General features: G+C 43.0%; 1 protein-coding gene and 1 long non-coding RNA gene across 7 annotated transcripts in view; one reads left to right on the top strand and one right to left on the bottom strand.

The window, feature by feature from the left end:
- LDLRAD4 (low density lipoprotein receptor class A domain containing 4) overlaps positions 1–21,718 on the bottom strand; it is a 426,914-nt gene that overhangs the window by 231,902 nt on the left and 173,294 nt on the right. For all 6 annotated transcript variants that reach the window (XM_073331676.1, XM_073331675.1, XM_073331677.1 and 3 more), the window contains one exon: positions 21,196–21,657. In XM_073331676.1, the coding sequence (XP_073187777.1) occupies positions 21,196–21,235 (40 nt within the window). In that variant the 5' untranslated portion in view covers positions 21,236–21,657. The remainder of the gene's footprint in view (positions 1–21,195; positions 21,658–21,718) is intronic.
- LOC140906865 (uncharacterized) overlaps positions 1–21,718 on the top strand; it is a 37,113-nt gene that overhangs the window by 10,481 nt on the left and 4,914 nt on the right. The window lies entirely within an intron of this gene.

The raw sequence follows: 21,718 nt of genomic DNA, 5'->3' as shown, positions 1-21,718 counted from the left end.
GTCATTGAGCAGCAGAGCAGCCTCCCATGCAGCCAGGAAAGAGCTTGTTGTTGTCTTCTCTCCTCGCAGTCCTGGCTGGGGATCTCCGCTCTGCCGGGCCAGGACCGTAGCCTTCCCTGCACCTTGCATGAGTGGGTGTCACTGGCCCTGAGGCAGCAGAGGGAGGCCCCTGCAGCTCCACTGTCACAGGAATGAGGGAGTGGGTCTGTGGAGTCGCAAAGGGCTCCCTGCTTTGCCACAGAGCCAGTTACACCCAATCCCTGCAGGCACATGGGCAGGAGGCTTCCGACAACTGTTCCCAGTGAATTTTTTTCATCCATTTCCCTGTGTCATCTGAAACTGACATTTACCAACATTACTGATTTAAATCAAATCCAGCCCAGCCGGCCCATACAACACTTCCAGGTCCAATCTAGGAGCTTTACGGTTTTAACTTGACTATACCGACAATCGGCACTTCACTCTCAACTGCGTGAAATCCAGATACCATACTGACAGGACAAAGTTGCATTCAAAAGTCAGCAAACACCAAAATTAACGTTGGACATACAACCTTAATGCTGCTCTCTTGCACCTATGTATTATGAAAGAACTTCAGCTATGTGCTCAGATACTATTTCTCAAATAATATCTTACAAACTTTCTATAACATTAGAACATAAATATCTTGCAATTACTTTTTAAATGTATATTTAATTTGACAATGATACAGTATATTTTAATGACAATTTTTATACGGTAAGTTTTCTTGTCTCATAAGAAATGCATTTTAATAATCTTATCACTGCAATATGTCTCAAGTTGTTTTTCAGCAAAACACATGTACATAACTGTTAGAGAATATTTTGAATGGCTTGTTTGATCATATACCTTATGTAAAAGTTTATTTAGTAAGTGTTATTCTCAAACAGGATTCTTATTTTCTCTTTTTACTATTTAATGTACTTCAAAGCATTTTAAAAAGCTACTTTAACAATTGAGAATTTGTGTATAGAATTTACAATTACATAGTATTGTTTAAAAATTATCAACATATCAGGATATTTCTAATTAGGTAAACTGAAAAACAAATTTTTTACATGCATTGACAGAATATACTTTAACTGCTTTACGTCTTTTGAATAATTAAAAAACAAACTTAATTTAGAGTGAGTTAGGTTGGAAATTTATAGTTGCTGTTGGAGAAGACCAGGAATCAAATTGTGACTCAGAGTCACAATTCAGACCCTGGTTCTCTCTTTGTTCTAAGGAGAAGTAATCTTCACCAGGTAAAGGGTGGCAGCAGCAGATTCCTTCCCCCTCTGCACCAGCTCAAGCTGCACCAGATGGCATACTGGGATGAGCAAAGTTAAGGCTCTTCCTGTACCCCGTCTACCTTCACGGGAGGAGGTGTGATGTGACGGAGGCTGGTCTTCCCCCCTCCATCCTATGTGCTGTAACCCACAATGTGGGTAGCCTGCAAAGAAATACCCTTATATCCCCTTACTCATCAGAGCAGATACATCCCAAAAGCCATAATCTTTCCCGAAGTGACAGTGGTTTTTATCCAAAGGCTTTTATGTTCTGAATCCTGGTACCAGAGAATAAGTGAGAAGGTTTAGGGAAAGCTGAAATACTTGCAGGACTCCTTTGAGAGGAACCTCTCTCTCTCTTACTGTGTTGACTCACTTTCATCCTCTTTTGTTAGTCCTAAAAATGTTCAAGGACTCAGGATGTTGGAAATGTAAAGAACTTTAAAGGCTCAGGTCTCATCAGAGGAATTGGGAATCATGAGGAGGCCTCTATCTCTAAAGTCACAGGAGACTGACTGTAAATATTGCAAAGAAGGTATCAACATAGATTGGTTTCCAGAAGAAACTGATGGAGCTGTTCCCCCGGGGTGGGGGGTGGGAACATCTTTTAAAGGGCCAAATCCTGTATTTCTCTGCTACTGAAGCCAAGGTGATCTGCTTAAGGAATATCAGATCAAGCTACAAGTGAATAGTGGCATTGCAAATGATTGGCCACTTGTGTACCAGTGAGGTATGAAATCTGCAGCAGGAGGAGAGATTGGAATGGAATAAACTAAAAGGGCAAATCATAGGCTCAAATACCTTATCTGGTTGGCACCCTAATACATTTTGAGCTTAAGTCATTGGGTGGATCAGACAGCCCCATGAGCTAGAAACAGAGTGGGAAGGGACAACTCCTTCCTGAAAATGTTGAGGCTACTGAAATTTAAAAAAGGAACCTAGTCAATCAAAAGAGAAATAGCAAAATATAACTCCAGCTCAAGCTGTAAAAAAAGTGTGTATCCTCAGTTACAGCTTGATAACATTACAAACACAGGGACGTGTGGCTGGATTTCAAATATTTCACAGCAAAGGGAACTGCCCTTGTCAGTTATGAGGCTATGTGATGTGAACAGCTGGTCCAATGCATGAGATCAGACACACGGTTAAACTTCCAACATCACCAGAAGTCATTAAGTAAAATTGAATCAGCAAATACCTGTCTAACACAGAAAAAGTAAAACAGAATAAAATGGAGTAAAAATATATTGTATGTGGTCAAAAAAAATTATCTTGTAACTGCAGTCAGATAAAAGTGATCCAGGCTAGTGTAGTGAAATCTCTCCAAATTTCAGCATCTTGCTATATAAAGCAGTACCCGAGAATCATTTCATTTTGTAAGGAATCTGTTTGGGGCACAACAAGCTACTGGTGTTGCTATTAAAAAGAGAATGACAAAACTATGTCACAACTGTGTTCTGATGTCCAATTTTTCTATTGCTGTTAGTTTTGTTTGATCCTTTGTTAGTCTCCTCTCCTCTTTTTGTTTTTCTTTGGCTTTTCTTTTAATTTCTTATTTTAATATAAACCCTATTTGCTATTTTGAGTTTGTGGTTTCAGCTTTGTTTGGATTTTTCTGACATGCATACAAAAACTGACAGCTGAACTCAAATGACTTATCTGTTTTGAATACAGAAATCCAATTGAATCTATGCAGTTTTCATCTGTAAGTTCTTATGGATTCTACTTAAATTCTAAAAACTGACAGAAGGAGAGAAAGAAAAAAAATAAAAGAAGAGCAGTATTAACATTTAACAGAATTGCAGAATAAATGATAAATAACAGAGTGACAGGGAGGGAAGGAACTGGACTACTTCCTCATTTTACAAGAAATTATTTAGCCATCTAGGTCAACAGCGGTAGAAGGGTGTCACCAGCAATACATTAGAATACTTGTACAGCACTAGAGAATATATAACAAATGTCTTTCTCAATATGGGTTACAGCAGTGATGTATCTTTTTCCTTGTACCACAGCTGAATAAAATTCTTTTTAATCATGTAGCAGAACTTGAAACATTCCATTTAAAATGTACTAGACATATTTATGGAGTTGTATGCTTTTGGCAGATGCATCTAGCCAAAATAACTGCTTCTAACCATTGAGCAAGTCATATTAAAAATGGGTCTTCGTGTACTATTTATACGACTGCCTATATTGTGTACTATAAACAAACACTATTTATAAGGCAATAACATAGGAAATAACACATGTATTGGGTCTGACTTTAAAGAGAAACTTGTACGTAATACAAAAAATTAAATCACGACTCCTATTTTTAAAGAGAAGAAAAAAAGTGCTAAAAAAGGCCAGAGCACTTTAAAAATTAGATGTCCAAATATACTAGATCATACAAGCGGCTTCTAATAGCACTTTTAAAATGCAAAACCTCCATTAAAATTCTCAAGATCTTTTTGTGAAAGGGATAAATTTACATGTAGTACAACAACTGTAAAAGACAGTTACTCACCTTTGTAACTGTTGTTCTTCAAGATGTGTTGCTCATATCCATTCCAATTAGGTGTGTGCGCGCCGCGTGCACGGCCATCAGATAATTTTTACCCTAACAACACCCAGTGGGTCGGCTGTGGAGCCCCCTGGAGTGGCGCCTTCATGGTGCTGGATATATACCCCAGCCGACTCAGCGCCCCCTCAGTTCCTTCTTGCCAGCTACTCCGACAGAGGGGAAGGAGGGCGGATTTGGAATGGATATGAGCAACACATCTCAAAGAACAACAGTTACAAAGGTGAGTAACCGTCGTTTCATCGAGTGCTTGCTTATATCGATTCCAATTAGGTGACTCCCAAGCCTTACCTAGGCGGTGGGGTCGGAGTGAAGTACCGTGGATTGCAGGACTGCTCTACCAAACGCTGCATCGTCTCTGGCTTGTTGGCATAGTGAGAGGTAAAAGTATGTACTGAAGACCAACTAGCAGCTCTGCAGATCTCCTGGACTGGGACCTGGGCCAGGAAAGCTGCCAACGAGGCATGGGCCCTTGTAGAGTGAGCGGTGAGGGGCGGGGTCGGAACACAGACCAGATCATAGCAAGCACAGATACAGGAAGTGATTCAAGAGGAGATCTGCTGGGATGAGACCGGGAGGCCCTTCATCCGTTCCACCACCGCGATGAAGAGCTGGGTCATTTTCCTGAACGGCTTTGTACGCTCAGCGTAGAAGGCCAGGGACCTACGAACATCTAGGGAGTGTAGCCGTAGTTCCTGATGAGTAGCGTGCGGTTTTGGGTAAAAAAACGGGAGGAAAATGTCCTGGTTAATATGAAAGGTCGATACCACCTTGGGAAGAAAGGCTGGGTGAGGTCGTAGCTGCACCTTGTCCTTTTGGAAGATCGTGTTATGATGGTTCCGAGGTAAGAGCTCTGAGCTCGGATACACGCCTTGCCGACGTGATAGCGACAAGGAAAGCCATTTTCCAAGAGAGGTATAGGAGGGAACAGGTGGCCAAGGGCTCAAACAGGGCCCCCATAAGCCTGGAGAGGACCAGGTGCAGGTCCGATGTGGGGACTGGCTGTCACACCTGTTGGTAGACAGTTCAGGCCCTTAAGGAACCTACTGACTATGGGGTTGGCAAAGACAGATCGGCCATTCACTCCCGGGTGAAAAGCCGAAATGGCCACCAGGTGAACCCTGATGGATGATATCGCCAGGCCCTGCTGTTTCAGGCTCAGGTCATAGTCCAAAATGAGAGGCACGGATGCCTGGAGGGGGGGCGTGCTGCAGTGAGTGCACCAGCATGCACATCGCTTCCATTTAGCCATATATGTGGCCAGAGTGGAAGGTTTTCTGCTACCCAACAAAACCTGCTGTACCAAATGAGAACAGAGTAGCTCAGAGAGGCTCAGCCATGCAGAATCCACGCCATGAGGTGGAGGGATCGTAGTTAGGGGTGACAGAGGCGGCCATGATCCTGAGTGATCAGGTCCGGAAAAAGAGGCAGCGGAACCAGGGTGTCCACCGAGATCTCCAACAGCGTGGTGTACCAGTGCTGTCTGGGCCACGCCGGGGCGACCAGAATCAGTTGTAATCTGTCCCTGCGCACCTTGAGCAGGACCTTGTGTACAAGGGGAAATGGCAGGAAGGCGTAAAACAACCTGCTCATCCACGTGAGTAGGAAGGCGCCTGTGAAAGAGCCCGGGGAGCGGCCCTGAAGGGAGCAAAAACGCCAGGCATTTCCAGTTGCTGCGCGAGGCAAACAGGTCAACCTGGAGAAACACCCACTTTAGGAAGATGGAGTGGATGACATCGGGATGGAGCGACCACTTGTGGGATTGGAAGGACCTGCTGAGGTGGTCCACTAATGTGCTCTGGACCCCTCGGAGAAACGACGCCACCAGGTGAATGGAGTAGGCTATGCAGAATTCCCACATTCGAATGGCCTCTTGACAGAGGGGGGGAGGAACGAGCCCCCCCTTGCTTGTTGATGTAGAACATGGCCGTGGTTTTGTCTGTGAGGACCACCACGCAACGACCATGCAACTGCTCCCGGAAGGCTTGGCATGCAAGATGCACCGCCATCAGCTCCTGTACATTGATATGGAGAAAGAGATCGGACGGGGCCCATAGACCTTGTGTCTGGATGTCCCCAAGGTGGGCGCCCATCCCAGGGCTGACATGTCCGTGATGAGGAAGGCTGAGGGGTGTGGAAGGGGACTTCTCCGCATACTGCCCTTGGGTCTAACCACCACTGGAGGGAGGCCAGGACCCTGTCCGGAACAGTGACCACCAGGTTCAGGCTGTCTCAACCTGGGCGGTAGACCGATGCCATCCAGGCTTGAAGAGGGCAGAGCTGTAGTCTGGCACGTCTGGTCACGTATGTGCAGGAAGCCATGTGTCCTAGAAGTCTCAAGCATGCTCTTGCTGTCAAGGTTGGGAAGCTTTGAAGGCTCCTGATGAGGCCTGACAAAGCTTGGAAGCGAGCATCTGGAAGGAGGGCTCGAGCTCACACGGAGTCTAAGACCGCCCCGATAAATTCTATCCTCTGGGTCGGCTCTAGCATTGACTTTGCCACGTTGAGCAGGATGCCTAACCATTTAAACATGTCTGACGAATTGAAGGTGAGCCTGCACCTGCTCTTTGGTGTGCCCTCGGATGAGCCAGTCATCAAGATACGGATATACCTGTATCCGTCAACGATGAAGGAAGGCTGCCACTACCGCCATACGTTTGATGAACACCCGGGGGTCCGTGGAGGTGCCGAAGGGAAGGACCGTGAACTGATAATGTTCACGGTTGACAACAAAGCGGAGGAAGCATCTGTGAGCTGGATGAATCGCAATGTGGAGAAATATGCATCCTTCATGTTGAGGGCGGCGTACCAGTCTCCAGGATCCAGGGAAGGTATAATGAGACCATGCAGAATTTCAAATTTACCATGAATTTGTTGAGTCCGCGCAAGTCCAGGATAGGCCAAAGTCCGCCCTTTGTCTTGGGGATTAGGAAGTAATGGGAGTACAACCCCCTGCCCCTTAGCTCCCTGGGAACCTCCTTGATCGCCTCCATGGCAAGGAGCAACTGCACCTTCTGGATAAGGAGTTGCTCGTGAGAGGGGTCCCTGAAGAGGGATGGGGAGCGGAGATGGGGGAGGAGAATGAAAATTGGAGAGAGTATCCCCTTTCCACCATGCAAAGAACACAACGGTCCATGGTTATGAGGGACCAGGCACGGTGGAAACAGGATAAACAATTCAAGAATGGGGTAGGATCCTGAGTAAGGTCCGGTACACCGTCCTCAGGCATCCCTTCAAAAGTTTTCTTTGGGACCTGCCGAGGGCTTGGAAGGACCTTGGGCCTGGCCAGATTGGTGGTTGGAGGGTTTTCTCCTGCCACCGCGCCCCCCGTCTCCTATAGAAGTCCTGCCTCAGCTGAGAGGAGGGTAGGAGCATTGAGGCTGCGGTTTAAATGGTTTCCACAGGGTAGATGGTGTGTGCATCCCCAGCGAACACATTAAGGCCCTACAGTCTTTGAGGCTTTGAAGCCTTCAGTCTGTCTTGTCTGAGAATAGGCCCTTTCCATCAAAGGGGAGATCCTGCAAAGTTTGCTGAAGCTCTGGTGGTAAGACAGAAGCTCACAGCCAAAAAATGTGCTTCATTGCTATTCCTGAAAAGAGGGTCCGAATGGCAGAGTCCGCGGTGTCCAATGAGGCCTGCGAAGCGGTTCGCGCGACCGTTTTGCCCTCCTCTACCAAAGCCCCAAACTCTTTTCTGGACTCCGGAGGAACCAGTTCCTTGAACTTCATCATAGAGTTCCAAGAGTTAAAATTGTATCAGCTCAGGAGAGCCTCCTGGTTCGCAGTCCGGAGCTGGAGCCCCCCTGAGGAGTAGACTTTGCGCCCAAATAAATTGAGGCGCTCGACCTCTTTCAATTTAGATGCCGGAGCTTGCTGACCATGATGCTCCTTCTCATTTACTGAGGCCACCACTGGTGAACAGGGCTGTGGGTGAGAAGACATATCCCTTGGAGGGAACAAAATACTTCTGCTCCGCCCCCTTAGCAGAGGCGGGTGTTTGCCAGATTGTTCTGGCTGTGGTTTGAATGGTCCGGATAAGTGGTAAGGCCACCCTGGAAGGAGCCTCTGCGGACAAAATGTCAACCACAGGGTCCTCCACCTCAACTACCTCCTTTGCTTGCAGGTTCATGTTCCGTACCACCCTGCGCAAGAGTGCCTGGTGGGCGCGGAGGTCTATTGGGGTGGGGGGGCAGATATAGCAGTCCCTGCCACAGCCTCATCGGGCGAAGGATGGATGCCACAGGAGGGAGAGGATCATCCGGGGCCTCTTGCTGAGCTGTGCCCTGCTGCTCCAGTCCCGCAACCTCAGTGTTCGGGCCGGGAGCTGGAGGAAGAGGAGCTGGCACCTGTAAGGATGACGCCACCGTCTCCATGCCTCCGGGAGCAGGACGGTTGGCAGAGGCTTCAGGCACTCATGGCTCAGACAAGGCCGAGCGAGAAGCCTCAGAGGGAGCACCCTGGGCCTGGTGGTATGCCCAGGGTGTCCAAAAGGGCCACTGGGTGGACCCTTGAGTGGGCCCCTGTTCTTGCACCTGCCACTGATCCGCCTGTGAGCCCAGACAGCCGTCATCCGAGTGGTGGCGGTCTGAGAAGCGTGACCCTGCTTCAGACCGTGATGAGAGAGAGGCGGAATGCGATGGCCATGGTGGTGCTGAGCGGGTCTGCACCAAATCATGTTGATGAAACAAAGTTGATTGGTACCACGAAGCTGGAGATTGGTGCCAAGATGGAGAAGAACAGTGCCGTGACGCTGAGGAGCGGTGTCTGGACCTTGATTGGTGCTGGGACCTGGACCGGCACCTGGATCTGGACCTGGGTCTCAACGACGATGACTGGGTGTTACTAGGGTAAAAATTCTCCGATGGCCATGCACGCGGCACACGCACACCTAATTGGAATTGATATGAGCAAGCACTCGAAGAAGAAGTGACAATTACAAAGATTATATGCACTTACTGACTAAGACTCTTATTGACTTCAATAGGAGCTAGATGGAGTCCTTTGAAAATATAATCACAAGACAAGTTTTAAACCCCTTATGTTGATATGTACAATCTGCACCAGATTTATGGTCTTGAGTGTGGCTCACCTACGCTCCCAACTGAAAGTAAGATGCTTTAATGGGAGATACAGCTTAGAGCAAGAATGGAAGGAATGGTGGGAACACTGGGACTCATGCCTGCTGTGGAATTGAGTAAACACATCTTTAAGGAGATATCTTTTGCAGGGAAAGAAGGACAAGCTAATAGGGTGAAGAGGATATCTGCTTCTTTACACCCTTAGAATGACTAATAAGAACATACACACACACACACACACACACACACACACACACAAAGCCCCCTAAAAGTTTCATGAAAGCAATTCATGTCCTGTGGTGATAGTTACTTCTGCAGATGTTCATCACTTGGCAATCTGAGGTGGTGCATGACTTGCAGCTCTAGCGTGAAAAACCTGAATTAATTTTTTTTTATTTTTAACACCCAAAAGCCATAGATGCATAATGCCTTTAAAAAAATAAAAACATTAGCATCTGGACCAATAAAGATCAAGTTAGGAAGTCCACTAAGCACAAGTTTCTCCTCACTTTCAAAGTTCTCTCTACCCTCTTCTTCTGCTACTAGCTTTCCCATTCCCTGTACTCTGCCAACACATTCTTTTGTCTCTTTTACCCTCTTCAAAGTTTGTGTCATCTTCTTTTTAACCAGCCCATATACTTGGAACAGCCTATCAACTGATGTCTGCTCACCTTTTTCCCTCTTTTCCAAAGAACAGACCCCATCTATATCCATGAAGCATTTCAGCAGTAGACACTGTGCAACATTCCATGGTTGCTTCTGTGTTTTATACTTGACCTTCACGTTAGACAGTTAGCACTTTGGCGCAGGAGTCTGTTATCTATTTGGCATACTTCACCTCTTGTAAAAGTAACTATACACTAATGATGCAACATAAATAATCTCTCTCTCCTTTCTCTCTCGTCCTACATAAACTGAACTTTTGCCCCACTTCTATGACATGGTTTTCTCCAAGAAGATGGTAAACAGGATTAGTTTTTCCTAAGACCTTTAATCTTTGCTAAGGTGACAGCGAGGCATGATTCTGCCACTGTTACTCATTAGTACCTTACTTCAAAAGTATCCCCTTCGATTGAAAAAGGGCCTATTTGCAGAGTAAAGTTAGCAGATTCCTGTTCATACTTTGTAATGCACATATTTATAGTATTTATTCACAGCCCTTGTGAGGGGGCCTTAGAAATAAGTTTTAAAATGTTCCATGTGGTCCATGTGAAGAAAGCAACAAAAGCAATATGTTGCCTTGTCACTCACTTTATGCTGCAATCACTATTTTCAAAGATACTGGGTCCACATAGTAGCCTTATTTTAAACAAAATCAACTAATAAAGGGAATTAAACCACAAACCTGGTAAAATTATTTTACATTTCTAGAAAAATTTCCATCTGTTGGAGAAAGGAAGTGATGTTCATGCAAACAGCTTTATTTTCATGTCTCACTAAATTTTATTCCCACGTGGAATAAATTTTATTCTCAAAATTTATTGGCACCAGGACAAGTAATTCCATTCTCTAGTTAGCAATTAAATAATTTGTTTTTTTTAAGCACTAAAAAAGTAATATACTAAATAACCCTTATGCAATCCTCCATCCCCAAATCACATTCTCCTCACAACCTAGATTTATGGATGACACAGCAGTTAATGCCAGTTAGGATTATTATAGGTATCTAAAAAATTGATCCTAGGAACAATAATCTTAACACCACAATCCAAACCACATGATATTCTATTTATTTACTACTGAATTCAATTATTGAATATTTATTTTTGCTTTTACTTCCACAATAAACCCGAAACCTCCCATCATCCCAGCCCGATATGCACACTCTTCTATCTTGTTGATTTAACAAGTACTCAAAGTTAAATTTCTTCTTCAACATTTCTGCCATATATCAATATACGTCCTTGAATTCCAAAACTGCAGAAAAGAATTAAGCCTATCCTATGAAATAGCTCATCTTTCAAACAAACAAACAACTATTGAGTGAGGGCTTTTTACCCTTCATAGGAGACAGGGTGAAGAAGGATAAAAGTGAAAGAAAGTGGTGTGGTGATGCTGACCCAGATATTAAAAAAAATAGATTATTACTTGTGGTTAAGGCATTGGACTGGGACTCAGGAGATCTGGGGTTCAGTTTTCAGCTCTCCAAGACCTCCTGTCTAATCCTAGGCAAGTAATTTAATATCCCTCTGTGCATCATTTCCTCATTGGTAAACTTAGGATAATAATATTTCCTTCCTCCCAATTTTGATCTCCCTTCCTGTCTATTTTATCTGTTTAGATTGTAAACTCTCAGACAAGGGCTGTCTTTTAGTATTTGCTTGTACGGAGGAAAGGGGCCCTGAAGTCAACTGGGTACCCTTGGAACTACTGCAATACAAACAACAACAATGGTACTCAGGAGATGGTGCTAACCCTTCCCATTTATATCATTAGATTGCATAGTATGGTTTTACAAATGCAGCACACTTGAGAGATTGTGCAAAACCGACTGAGAATTCATGCTGAATGACTTTTTCCACTCCCAGACTATAGAAATACTCTGAAAGATGCATCTTCTGGAGTCACACTTCCTGCTTTTAATGGTATAGTATACCCTGCTTTCTGCACCACACAGACAAGTGTATAATAGCTTCTAAAAACAATATTATGTTTGGCAAGAACGTTACATTCCTCCACAAAAGAAACCTATTTCTTTATAGGTACTACCAATCTCTTGAATTAACCACAGAGAAGTTTTTACTATTATTCTGCCACTATCTTGGCAGATCACACGCCTCTCAAAATTCTTGCTCTGAGCAATTGGGAGCGGATATTTGTAACTGAGCATATGGAGCATTTCTTTTGAAATAAACAAATCAAGTATAATAAGTCTCAGAAGGGGGAAAAATATAGTGAGTCATCCACAATCTCCAATTTTTCCATTTAAATCAAGGACTGACTGAATACACAGCCAGTCTGTAAATTCATCTTCAGCCAGTATAAATTACAGGTTTATATAGTCTAAGCCTCCAGGATAAACAGACAATTTCTTAACCGGTCATATCCCAAACAAGTCTTCCATGCTTTTCTGAAGCTACCACCTTGTCCTATTTGTAGTGCTCCCTCTCCCACTACCACAGTATGCATACATCTACACACACACACGCACGCGCACACAGAGTCATAAGAGTCATCTCACTCTCAGAAGCTCTGATTGAAGATCTGGCTGTGTACCATTCTTGGCTGGGTTCATCTTTAAAATGTGGAATTCCTCTTTACTTAACAAAGCTCCCTCTATTCCCGCCCTTAAATCAAAATGGAGTCACTTTGTAGTGTAGAAAATGGGAACATCACAGACACAAAGAATGGTTTACCTTCCTCCAAAGAGGATTCAAAACTGGACAGAAAACATTAGGACAAAATGAGAACAAGTTCAGAATCAAAGAGTCCATGGCCAGTTCTCACATCCCTTATGTTTCTCTGTTCTTTCTTACACAGCATCTGCTCTTTAAGATTTACTACCTCCTTGATTTATTTTTGCTCTGGTTTTATTTAGACAATTGTTACCTGTTACCATGGCAGTGTTGTACTGAATGAGTCACATGACAAACTTACATTTTTAGGTACTTAGAACAGCTGCAAGGAGCTGATTGAAACTTCCTGATCTTCAACCGCTTGGCCCAGTCAGAAGCTGGAGAAGCAAGGAAACTACTGTAACTTCCACCATATACCTTCTGGAGATGGGGTGCAGGGAGGTCAGGTGTAGTGGAGTTCCACTGGACCACACTCCTTCCTGTTAACACCTTTAACGTGCCCCCTCACATTGGGGATATGAGGCAGCTGGCACAAGAGGCAGCCTTGCTGCCGCTGCCAACTTTCTGCAAGTAGTCAGTTTCCCTACACAAGGGTTTCTCCCCAATGCTGTTTCCAGGCCATTTTGTTTATACAAAATAGGCTCAGCAAACTGGAGAATCCAGCTCAAAATTCTCATTTAAAAAGTAAGTCTCTAGCCCTTGTGGCTGTGAACATAACTTTAGGAATGTGAACAGAGGGCAGTTACGACTGTCTGAGTCTACAGACAGCTTGAAATAACAGCTAAGAAGTATACATTGTCTCATTTACTCATATCTGTTCTATTAGGTTTTTATACCGCACTCATTACCAGAGTATCAGAGCACCTGGGGTTGAGTAAGCTCTAAAGTCTAATTATGACAACTTAAATATCAGGAAAGAAGAGGAGTGATCACATTTTGGGTGGAATCTTTGTTGTTGTTTTGTTGTTAACTAGGTAGAGCCTGGTTGCGGGCTATGCTTCAGAGACAGCCAATTCCTTCTGGCCAACCTGCCCCCTATTTTAAAACTCAGCAGTTTCCACTGGATACAAACCTGTCTTGAAAAGGACCAATATCTAAAAGAATGAAGGTTTGTAAAGATATACGTGTACCTTTTCTTTCTTTCCCTAATAAAATGGAATCGTTCTGAGTGCAGGTAACAAGCTGGCAGTGTTTGTAAACTACCCAAGTGATGCTAGAAACTTGAGTAAATGTTGCTTACTCATTGCTGCTGATGATTCGATAGTCCACTGCGAAAAGGGAAGTTCCTTCGAGGGAAAACCTCAACCCTGAGCTGGGAAGTCCTTGGGGAGGAAACCTGGGAGTAAGCCAAGCCTGGGGAGAAGGCTTGGCCTGGATTTTAAATTGTTTCACTAGGAGTGCCTTTTATAAATAAAGCCAAACCCCAGGAATGGGGCAAATTTTAGCCCTCTGGAACTCGTGTGGAATACAATAGAAGAAGGCTGAGGGGAACCACTAGCTAACAGAGGGATTTTTTGTGTACCTACTCACAAGAAAGCTTTGGTTTAAGAACAATTATAACTGGCAAGCAATTAATCGACGTGTGATTTGACCTATTCTAGTGCTCACTGAAAAATAATGGGGTAATATATTGATACCTCCACAGACCCCACAAGATCTCAGAAAATGTAAATAATTATCTTATACAATTATAGGCATTTCTACAGCTTATGAATACATAAAATAGCATAACAACATAGTTGTGTATGTTTCCGTTGAAAGTTTCTTTTTCTTTATTTAATGGAAATTAAAAAAAAAACGGTATTACGTCAAATGGTCGGTCTGAAACCAATCAGCAAAATATTAGACTTTTGACCAAACCCTACCAATTTAATAGGAGTTGCATTTGTGAAAGCAGAATTTGGCCTAGCATTCTTCATTTGCATCACTGCACTGACAGTAGGGATCTGCTTTCCCATATTTTTCTTGCCTCCACCCAATTAACCAAAGATGTAATAAACATGATGCATCAGCTTCAGCTCTAAAAAGGACACAGGAAAGTACTAAAAATTAAATGGGTTTTCCAGCCAATTCCCCTTTGGCAGCCACCAACTGTTTCTGGCTGTGCTTACTTTACTATATTAACATTGTCTTTGTTTTGGTTACCTCCATGTTTCTGAATCAGCATGGTCACTGTCATCATCGATATTGTCAGCAATATCCTGTCCTGGCTCCACGCGGCTCCCAGAAGCGGCCAGCATGTCCGGCTCCTCAGCACGGGGCAGCCACGGGGGCTCCATGTACTGACCCTGCCCCTAGCGCCATCTCCACAGTTCCTACTGGCCAGGTACTCCACCCCAGAGCCCACACCCCCAGCCAGAGCCCACACCCCCTCCCACACTCCTGCCCCAGCCTGGAGCCCCCTCCCACACCCTGAACCCTTCATTTCTGGCCCCATCCCAGATCCCTCACCCCCTCCTGCACCCTAACCCCCTACCTCAGCCCAGAGCCCCCTCTCATACCCCCCTCCCATATCTTGAACCCCTCATTTCTGACCCCACCCCAGAGCCCTCACCCGCTCCCGCACCCTAACCCCCGACCCCAGCCTGGAGCCCCCTCCCACACCCTGAACGCCTCATTTCTGGCCCCACACCAGAGCCCGTACCCCCAGCCGGAGCCCTCACCCCCTCCCATACCCCAATCACCTGCCCCAGCCCAGTGACAGTGAGTGAGGGTGGGTGAGAGTGAGCGACGGAAGGAGGGGGGAATGGAGTGAGAGGAGATGGGGCCTCAGAGAAGGGGTGTGGGCAGGGGGGCAGCCTCAGGGCAGGGGGCAGATCAAGAGTGTTCAGTTCTGTGCAATTAGAAAGTTGGCAACTCTACTTTTCCCTGGGCCTCTTCCTAGTGCTGTGCCCCTCCTCTTGTGGCGCATAGTGGACGATGGTTGTCCCTGGCGACCTAATCCACGGGTCGCAGCAGGGTAAGGAGTCTTGGCTCTGTGCTGCAGACCTCCCCTGGCAATGCCTTCCTGGCATAATCCCTCTTCAGCAACAAGTGCATGTCTGCTCCTCCCCGTCTACCCCCTTCTGTGCTGAAATCACCCTCTTTTAAGTCTCTCCAATTGGAGCATGCCCAGTAAGCCTGTCCATGCATGGTTTCTTGGGCCCAGAGTTGTTCCTGCACTCTTAACTCTCCAACATGGGTTTTATTCAAGGCATCACAAGTGACTTCTTTCCTCTCTCTGACTTTTTGGGGGAAGATTGATTCATTTTAAAAAGCAGGTATTTAGAAGCCAGAGGACATTACTTACCCAGTGGATCTTGATTATAGTTCAGCCCCCAAATTTGAGGATGAACTAACTACAGTGCAGGTAGGGTAAGAGCACTGACATGTTCAGATAGCATCTTCTTGCATAACACATCTGTTTCTTGTGTATTATCTGCTTACTTTACTGACAAAAGTAAGTGTAACTGCTTGTTACTCCTGTCAGCTACTCAGAGCCAATGTGCAATGGCTTCTTTTCTGGCTCATGCATTATCAAATGAATTGCTACATTCAAAATGCAAAATCTTCATCATTAGTAATGATGCATGAGCCAGCAAGAACACAGCTGGACTTCCATACCCCATCTTTTTCCCCTTATAAAATGAATAATCATGTTTAATTAGGGAGAAACTACAAATACAATGGCACTTGTACAGTCAATTTTCATTTTAAAGTATCCCTTTTAATTTTCTGAGTTTTACTTGAAGAACACTGCATTCATTTTGCCCAGTCAAGAAAATCCACCCTTTTTACTGTGATAAAAAAATTGAAATATATCTAATGTGCTCTTCAATGGAGCATAGAAAGGTATAAAATATGATCCAATGGCTGAAAGTTGAAGCTAGACAAATTCAAAATGGAAATAAAACATGAATATTGAATGGTGAGAGTAATTAACCACTGGAATAATTTACCAAGGATCATGGTGGGCTCTCTCCATCACTGACAATTCTGAAGTCATGATTGGATGTTTTTCTAAAAGATATGCCCTAGGAATTATTTTGGGGAAGTTCTATGGCCCGTATTATACAGGAGGTCAAACTAGATGATCAGAATGGTCCCTTCTGGCAATAAGTATTCAGTACACATTCTGCTGTGTGCATCAAAATCTATAAAGGTGTCCACTGAAAATATAAAATTCTCCATCTGTATGAAATGAATGGCTATTTGTATATGGAAAATACAGCTTACTAAAGTCAATATTTGTTCAGTAATTGATTAGAAGATTCCAGGGTAGATTGATTTAAATCTAACAATGCTGTAATTGACAATTATCACTATCACATGGCACTGTCATTGCTGAATAGCTTTATGAGTAGCTTTCTTATCTGTAATGACAGCAATTATTTTAAAGTATTTAAGCCTGAGAAATAGACCTGTGGAATATACGTTACCATATTTAAACTAGTTTCATTTCACTATGTTTTTCTCAATCGTACTGAGTGCAATATACTTAGATTGTAAGCTCTTGGGGCAGGGATCATGTATTCTTCTGCATACTGAAGTGCAGAGAATACTATCAGAGCTCAACATATAACACATCTGCAAATCAAATATTTAATAACTATAGCAGAATGCAATCTACTATTATCTGCGTTCTAAGGGGCATTAACAAAATACAATCAGTATCTCCCAAGAATTAAGAGGCAGTGAGAGACTTGTCTGTGACACACTAATCTTAAAAATTCACAAACGGGGGATTGTATCCAATTAGTTCATTTTATCACTGAAATATGTTATTGTCATGGTAAACTCATATGTTATGTCATATATAATCAATGTGAAATGAATAGATATAAGTAGGATAGGACTATAGGATATAAGGTTGACAAGTATATAGGAGTGATGAGTGTGTATTAGGTATATAAGTAAAACAAGACAGTAATGTAAGGCCTACAGGCTAAGGCCTGTAAGATTTCAGCTTAGCCACACTAGGACTCAGGCTTAAGGAGACTTGATATGAGTGAGTGACCTAAGACTGACCCTATGCCATGAAAGCTACAAGATTACTACAAAGAATGTTCCAATAGGTGATGTTATGGAAAAATAGACCACACGACACCTGACTGTAACTCATGAAAAGTTCTGTTCTGAGCACAGGTTGCCCTGGAAACAGGTTGACTTAAATGCTAATAAGAAAAAGGTGAACTAAGAGAATGGCCTATAGAAAGTGGAGCACTTCCAAAATTCCTGGGGTGTGTAAGTACAGATAAGAAAAAGGAGGGTTGGAACCCTCATGCATGTGCATAAGGTGTTAGGCATGGTCAGAACAACAAGATAAAAGAGGTGCTCTGGCTGAGATAAAGTGGGAAGACCTGGAGGGAAGACCTCATTGGGACAACCCAAGCCGGAACCATCCTTCTACGACAACCACCTGTTGAGAGATCCACTAGAATCTATATAGCATCTTTGGATATGTGAAATGGCCTCTCAGGTTTTATACCCAAATGTGAGATTGTAACCCTAATTATCTGCTTAGTAAAACTTATAATACAGACAAAACTTCTTACTTATGATTGTGCGTGTGGTCACGGTCTTCGTTCTTCATGTGTTCCTAGAGCCTCCAAATCTAAGGGTGATTTCTATGCTATTAATCTTAAAACTGTGGCCGCACAGAAGCCAGACTCACTGTGCTTTACCACAGAACTATTAATCAATTCAAAATGAAAATAAAGGCTACAGAATTGTGATTGTACAAGCAATTCCTGAGTACCCAGGAAGGTCAGACTGACCTAACGAGGCAGATGCAAACATGCCTGCCACAGAAAGGAGAGTGAATGTTCTGTACATTCAAGTAGTGTTTTTCAAAAGTAGTTTTTTCATTATAGTTGGATATCTGAGCCTACCACCAGTGGTGGCCATCTTGCTAGAACGTCATGTAAATTTGTGACCATGGCAGAGTGGTAGCCCAGTGTCAATCTATAAATGAATTTCCAACTCCCTTTAATAGTATCTTTAGTGCTATTATATTTTATTTACTAGAACAGATTTGAAAAATGCTTATATTGTTTTACACTGAGCTGCCAATGACTTCACTTTTGAGAAAGATGGCTACTGCCAGCATTTACCTCAAAAAGGTTAACTACATATTTAGAGATGAGGAAAAGTCTGGCTTTGTTTTTGCAAAAGTTTTGTCAAGTTTTGTAAAGACAATATCACGAGTGGTTTGGCTCTGGGTCGTGTTTATCCAGATTCCCAAATTTCAGAGGTAATTGGATAAATGATTCTCACTTTGACCTAACTTTAATTGCCATTAAAAGCTGTCATTATATATGTAGTATTGTGCTTCTCACAGTACCCTGAGAATGCTGAGATAGTTGGACAGAGCAGAATGGGTAATATATTCCTTTAACACTCAAGCATTTCTATACTATTTACTTATTTTTATCTATTATGTCTCTATCCACACAGAGAATATCACACAAGAAGAAAGTTTCAATGAAAGCTGTGCATTCAACAAAATCATGGAGGGGGGGGCATAACTAAATGCTGCTCCAGTAAAAATGGTATTAATATTGTGAACATATAATAAACTGAATCTGTTTCTTATCAATTATTTTTATTGAGTAGAAGAAATGGTAATGGACAGTGGGTTGCAGATTTATATAAAGACTACTCTCTGTTGAGGGACTAGATAATTCAGGGAACTGGTAATGGGATACTGAGCTTTTCACCTCTAAGTCAGCCATTCAGATCAGTACATAGTAAGTACAGACAAAAAGCTGTTACTGTCAGATGCTATTGGGTTATCTATGTGAAATGATTTAATTACTTCAGTCCATTTCTTAGGGATAAGTGATCACATCACCAAACAAATACATAAATTATAGTTTGGCAGCCTTGACAGCTGTCCCAACAAAATGAGCATGGAGACTGGACTGAACTACCCTCTTAGTCTTAACAGTAGGCCTTCCAGGCTCAGGGTTAAAACCTTTTGGTGAGCTGGTGAGCCTTGATGTACCATAATGGATAAACAGAAGCATAATGTCTTCCAAGGTTCCTTTCACCAACACTTAATTCAGCTGTAAAGTGAAAGTGTTTATTAGTCTCCTTGTAGCTATAGTTGCTCTCCCTTAGAACTGCTAGGCTCAACACTGACACATATTTCAAAGCTTCTTTATTGTACATATAAATGCTAATGAGGCAAATAACTGCCTTTTTCGTACGCTCACACCCTCCCCCTCACTACAGACTACACTAACTGCAGAATATCATTGTATTACTTTGTTGTGAGGGTAAACCACCACTCCCATCATTGAAGTAAGTGTGGGATGTGGGAGCAATAGTACACTGCTAACATTACATTTTAATTGCAACTGTTAAATTAAAATAAAAATGTCTTTAAATGCATTCCTGGGCATTTCTCTAAGGAACACTCACCTACCCATGCAATTAACTCACAAGCTGTCCACTGAATGTCATTGTTTATCTCTAGATATTGTACTGAAATAACAACAAGGAAGCAAATGCAGAAAGTAGTTTGAAACAAGTTTGAAGAAAATATGTTTTTCTCCTTGTCATAACGTAAAGGGATGAGTTTTCAACTTGGTTCCTTTACAAGTCACCTGAATCTACGGTGTGTGCATATATACCTATAAACGTATTTAAACACTTTAGTCACTCTTCACTATGGAAGAGTCCCCTAATGCCTTTATGTAAGGGCAGCTCCCTAAGAGTATAGTTTTTTGTTTTGAGGAAGAAAGGGTAATCCCTTATGAGACAGAGTGAACATTGCACACCACACTACAATACAACATAACCTCATTTAGAGAAAGCTTTAAACCCTAGTATCATGTTTCTTCAATATAAAAATAACTGGATTTAGGGTTACTCTCAAATTCAGGCAAGAAAGAGTGGGAAGTATGTCTGTGCTGAGGAAGCTGCCACCAGAAAGGACAATTGGGATTCTACCCTTGGAAAAACCTTTATTTTTCCGTCCTAGGAAAAGTTACCAGTCCAGCCAGGAATATTGATGAAAGTAGCTCTGAAACAGGGACATTATTCTTTCTTGGGTATATGTATCCAAAAAATAATAACCAATAATAATAATAATGAAAATTCAGTAATTCGTCACCTGATTTAAAAATGGGAAAAATGCACGTTACACGTCCTATACTTAATTTGTGCTGTGGTACTAGACCATTATCTAAATTCTTCTAAAGACACAGAAATTCCAGTAGAATTTTCAGCCAGTTCCTGCTGGTTCTCAGTTGGCCAGTAGGCTTGGAACAAAGCAACAGGGTCCATTGCCCACCCCACCCCACCCCACCCCCCTTAGAAATCAAGAGAGACATACAGAAAGATTATAATGGAATTTCTAATGGACTTTTCACTAGAAGATTTCTTGAGAAGAAAGTACAGCCTTATTGGCTTTTTTATTTTGTTTCCAACACACCTACAGGAAAATAAATTTGAACTAAAGGCTAAATACCTAATTAAAGCAAGAGTGGCCCAAATGACAATCATGTGGCAAATTCAGCCCATGGACATCACTTGCATATGGAGATACAGCCCATGGAGACTACAAAATCCAATATGCAGCAGCTCTGTTTGAGACGAGACAGGGCACTTTGCCTGTTGTGACCTGTAGTCTCTCCAGGACTCACTTCCATATTAAAAATAAGAGCAGCTGTAATCTGTTACATTTTATGCAATTTAGGTGGCCCCTCCTGCCTCTGGCAAGTTTTCAATGAAACACTTGGATCAGCGAAGTTTGGGGGCTCCCTTCCGAAGGCACGCAGCCATCAATTTCAAAGAACTTAAAATAACTGAACGAAAAGCTGCGTTAGTCTCTGTTATCTTATAGGAGTTGAATTATTTATATCAATGAATGTAATGCTCACCACCAGTGCTGTCTACTGCCACATATTTATGCCACTTATTTTCCCAAACAACAGCAATCAGCCCAGAAATTATTAGTTTAATGATAGCAACAGTCCTTACCTGTGAAAGCATTTGTGGCCTGAAAACCAGCTTCCTGCATACTGCTCTCCCAGCGAAGCTTGTGATTCCAATCTTAACCTGTCCTTACTAGAGGCAACTGCGAGGCTTGAAGCTGTCAAGTCACTTCCATCTTAGCTTGTCACAGTCCATTTGTCTCCCCATTCCCGCATTTGGCATCATCCAATTCCCACCTGCTCCCAGGTCCTTTGAGCCGTAGGTACAAGGGATATGCACTGAGCCCAAACAGCAAACGTACGACGCTCACCTCAGCCGTCCAGCCAGTGGATTTTAGCCATCATGAATTTGAAAGTGAAGACAATTGTCACACTGAGATTGTATTTCCTTTTTAAAATTTAGTTCTAATCCACTGTTCATCCAGCATCATTTTTTTGGGATTGAGCCACTTGTGATGTTCAATTGTCTTGTCTCTCTTGTGCTTCTCTCCCTCTTCAGGCGCACTCACTGAGAAATTAAAAAAAGAAGAGATTATGTTTCCTGATGACCTCTAGAAACATTAATATTA

This window comes from Lepidochelys kempii, chromosome 2 (assembly GCF_965140265.1).
Source record: "Lepidochelys kempii isolate rLepKem1 chromosome 2, rLepKem1.hap2, whole genome shotgun sequence".
NCBI classification, from domain to species: Eukaryota; Metazoa; Chordata; order Testudines; family Cheloniidae; genus Lepidochelys; species Lepidochelys kempii.
This window is presented reverse-complemented; position numbering and strand designations above follow the sequence as displayed.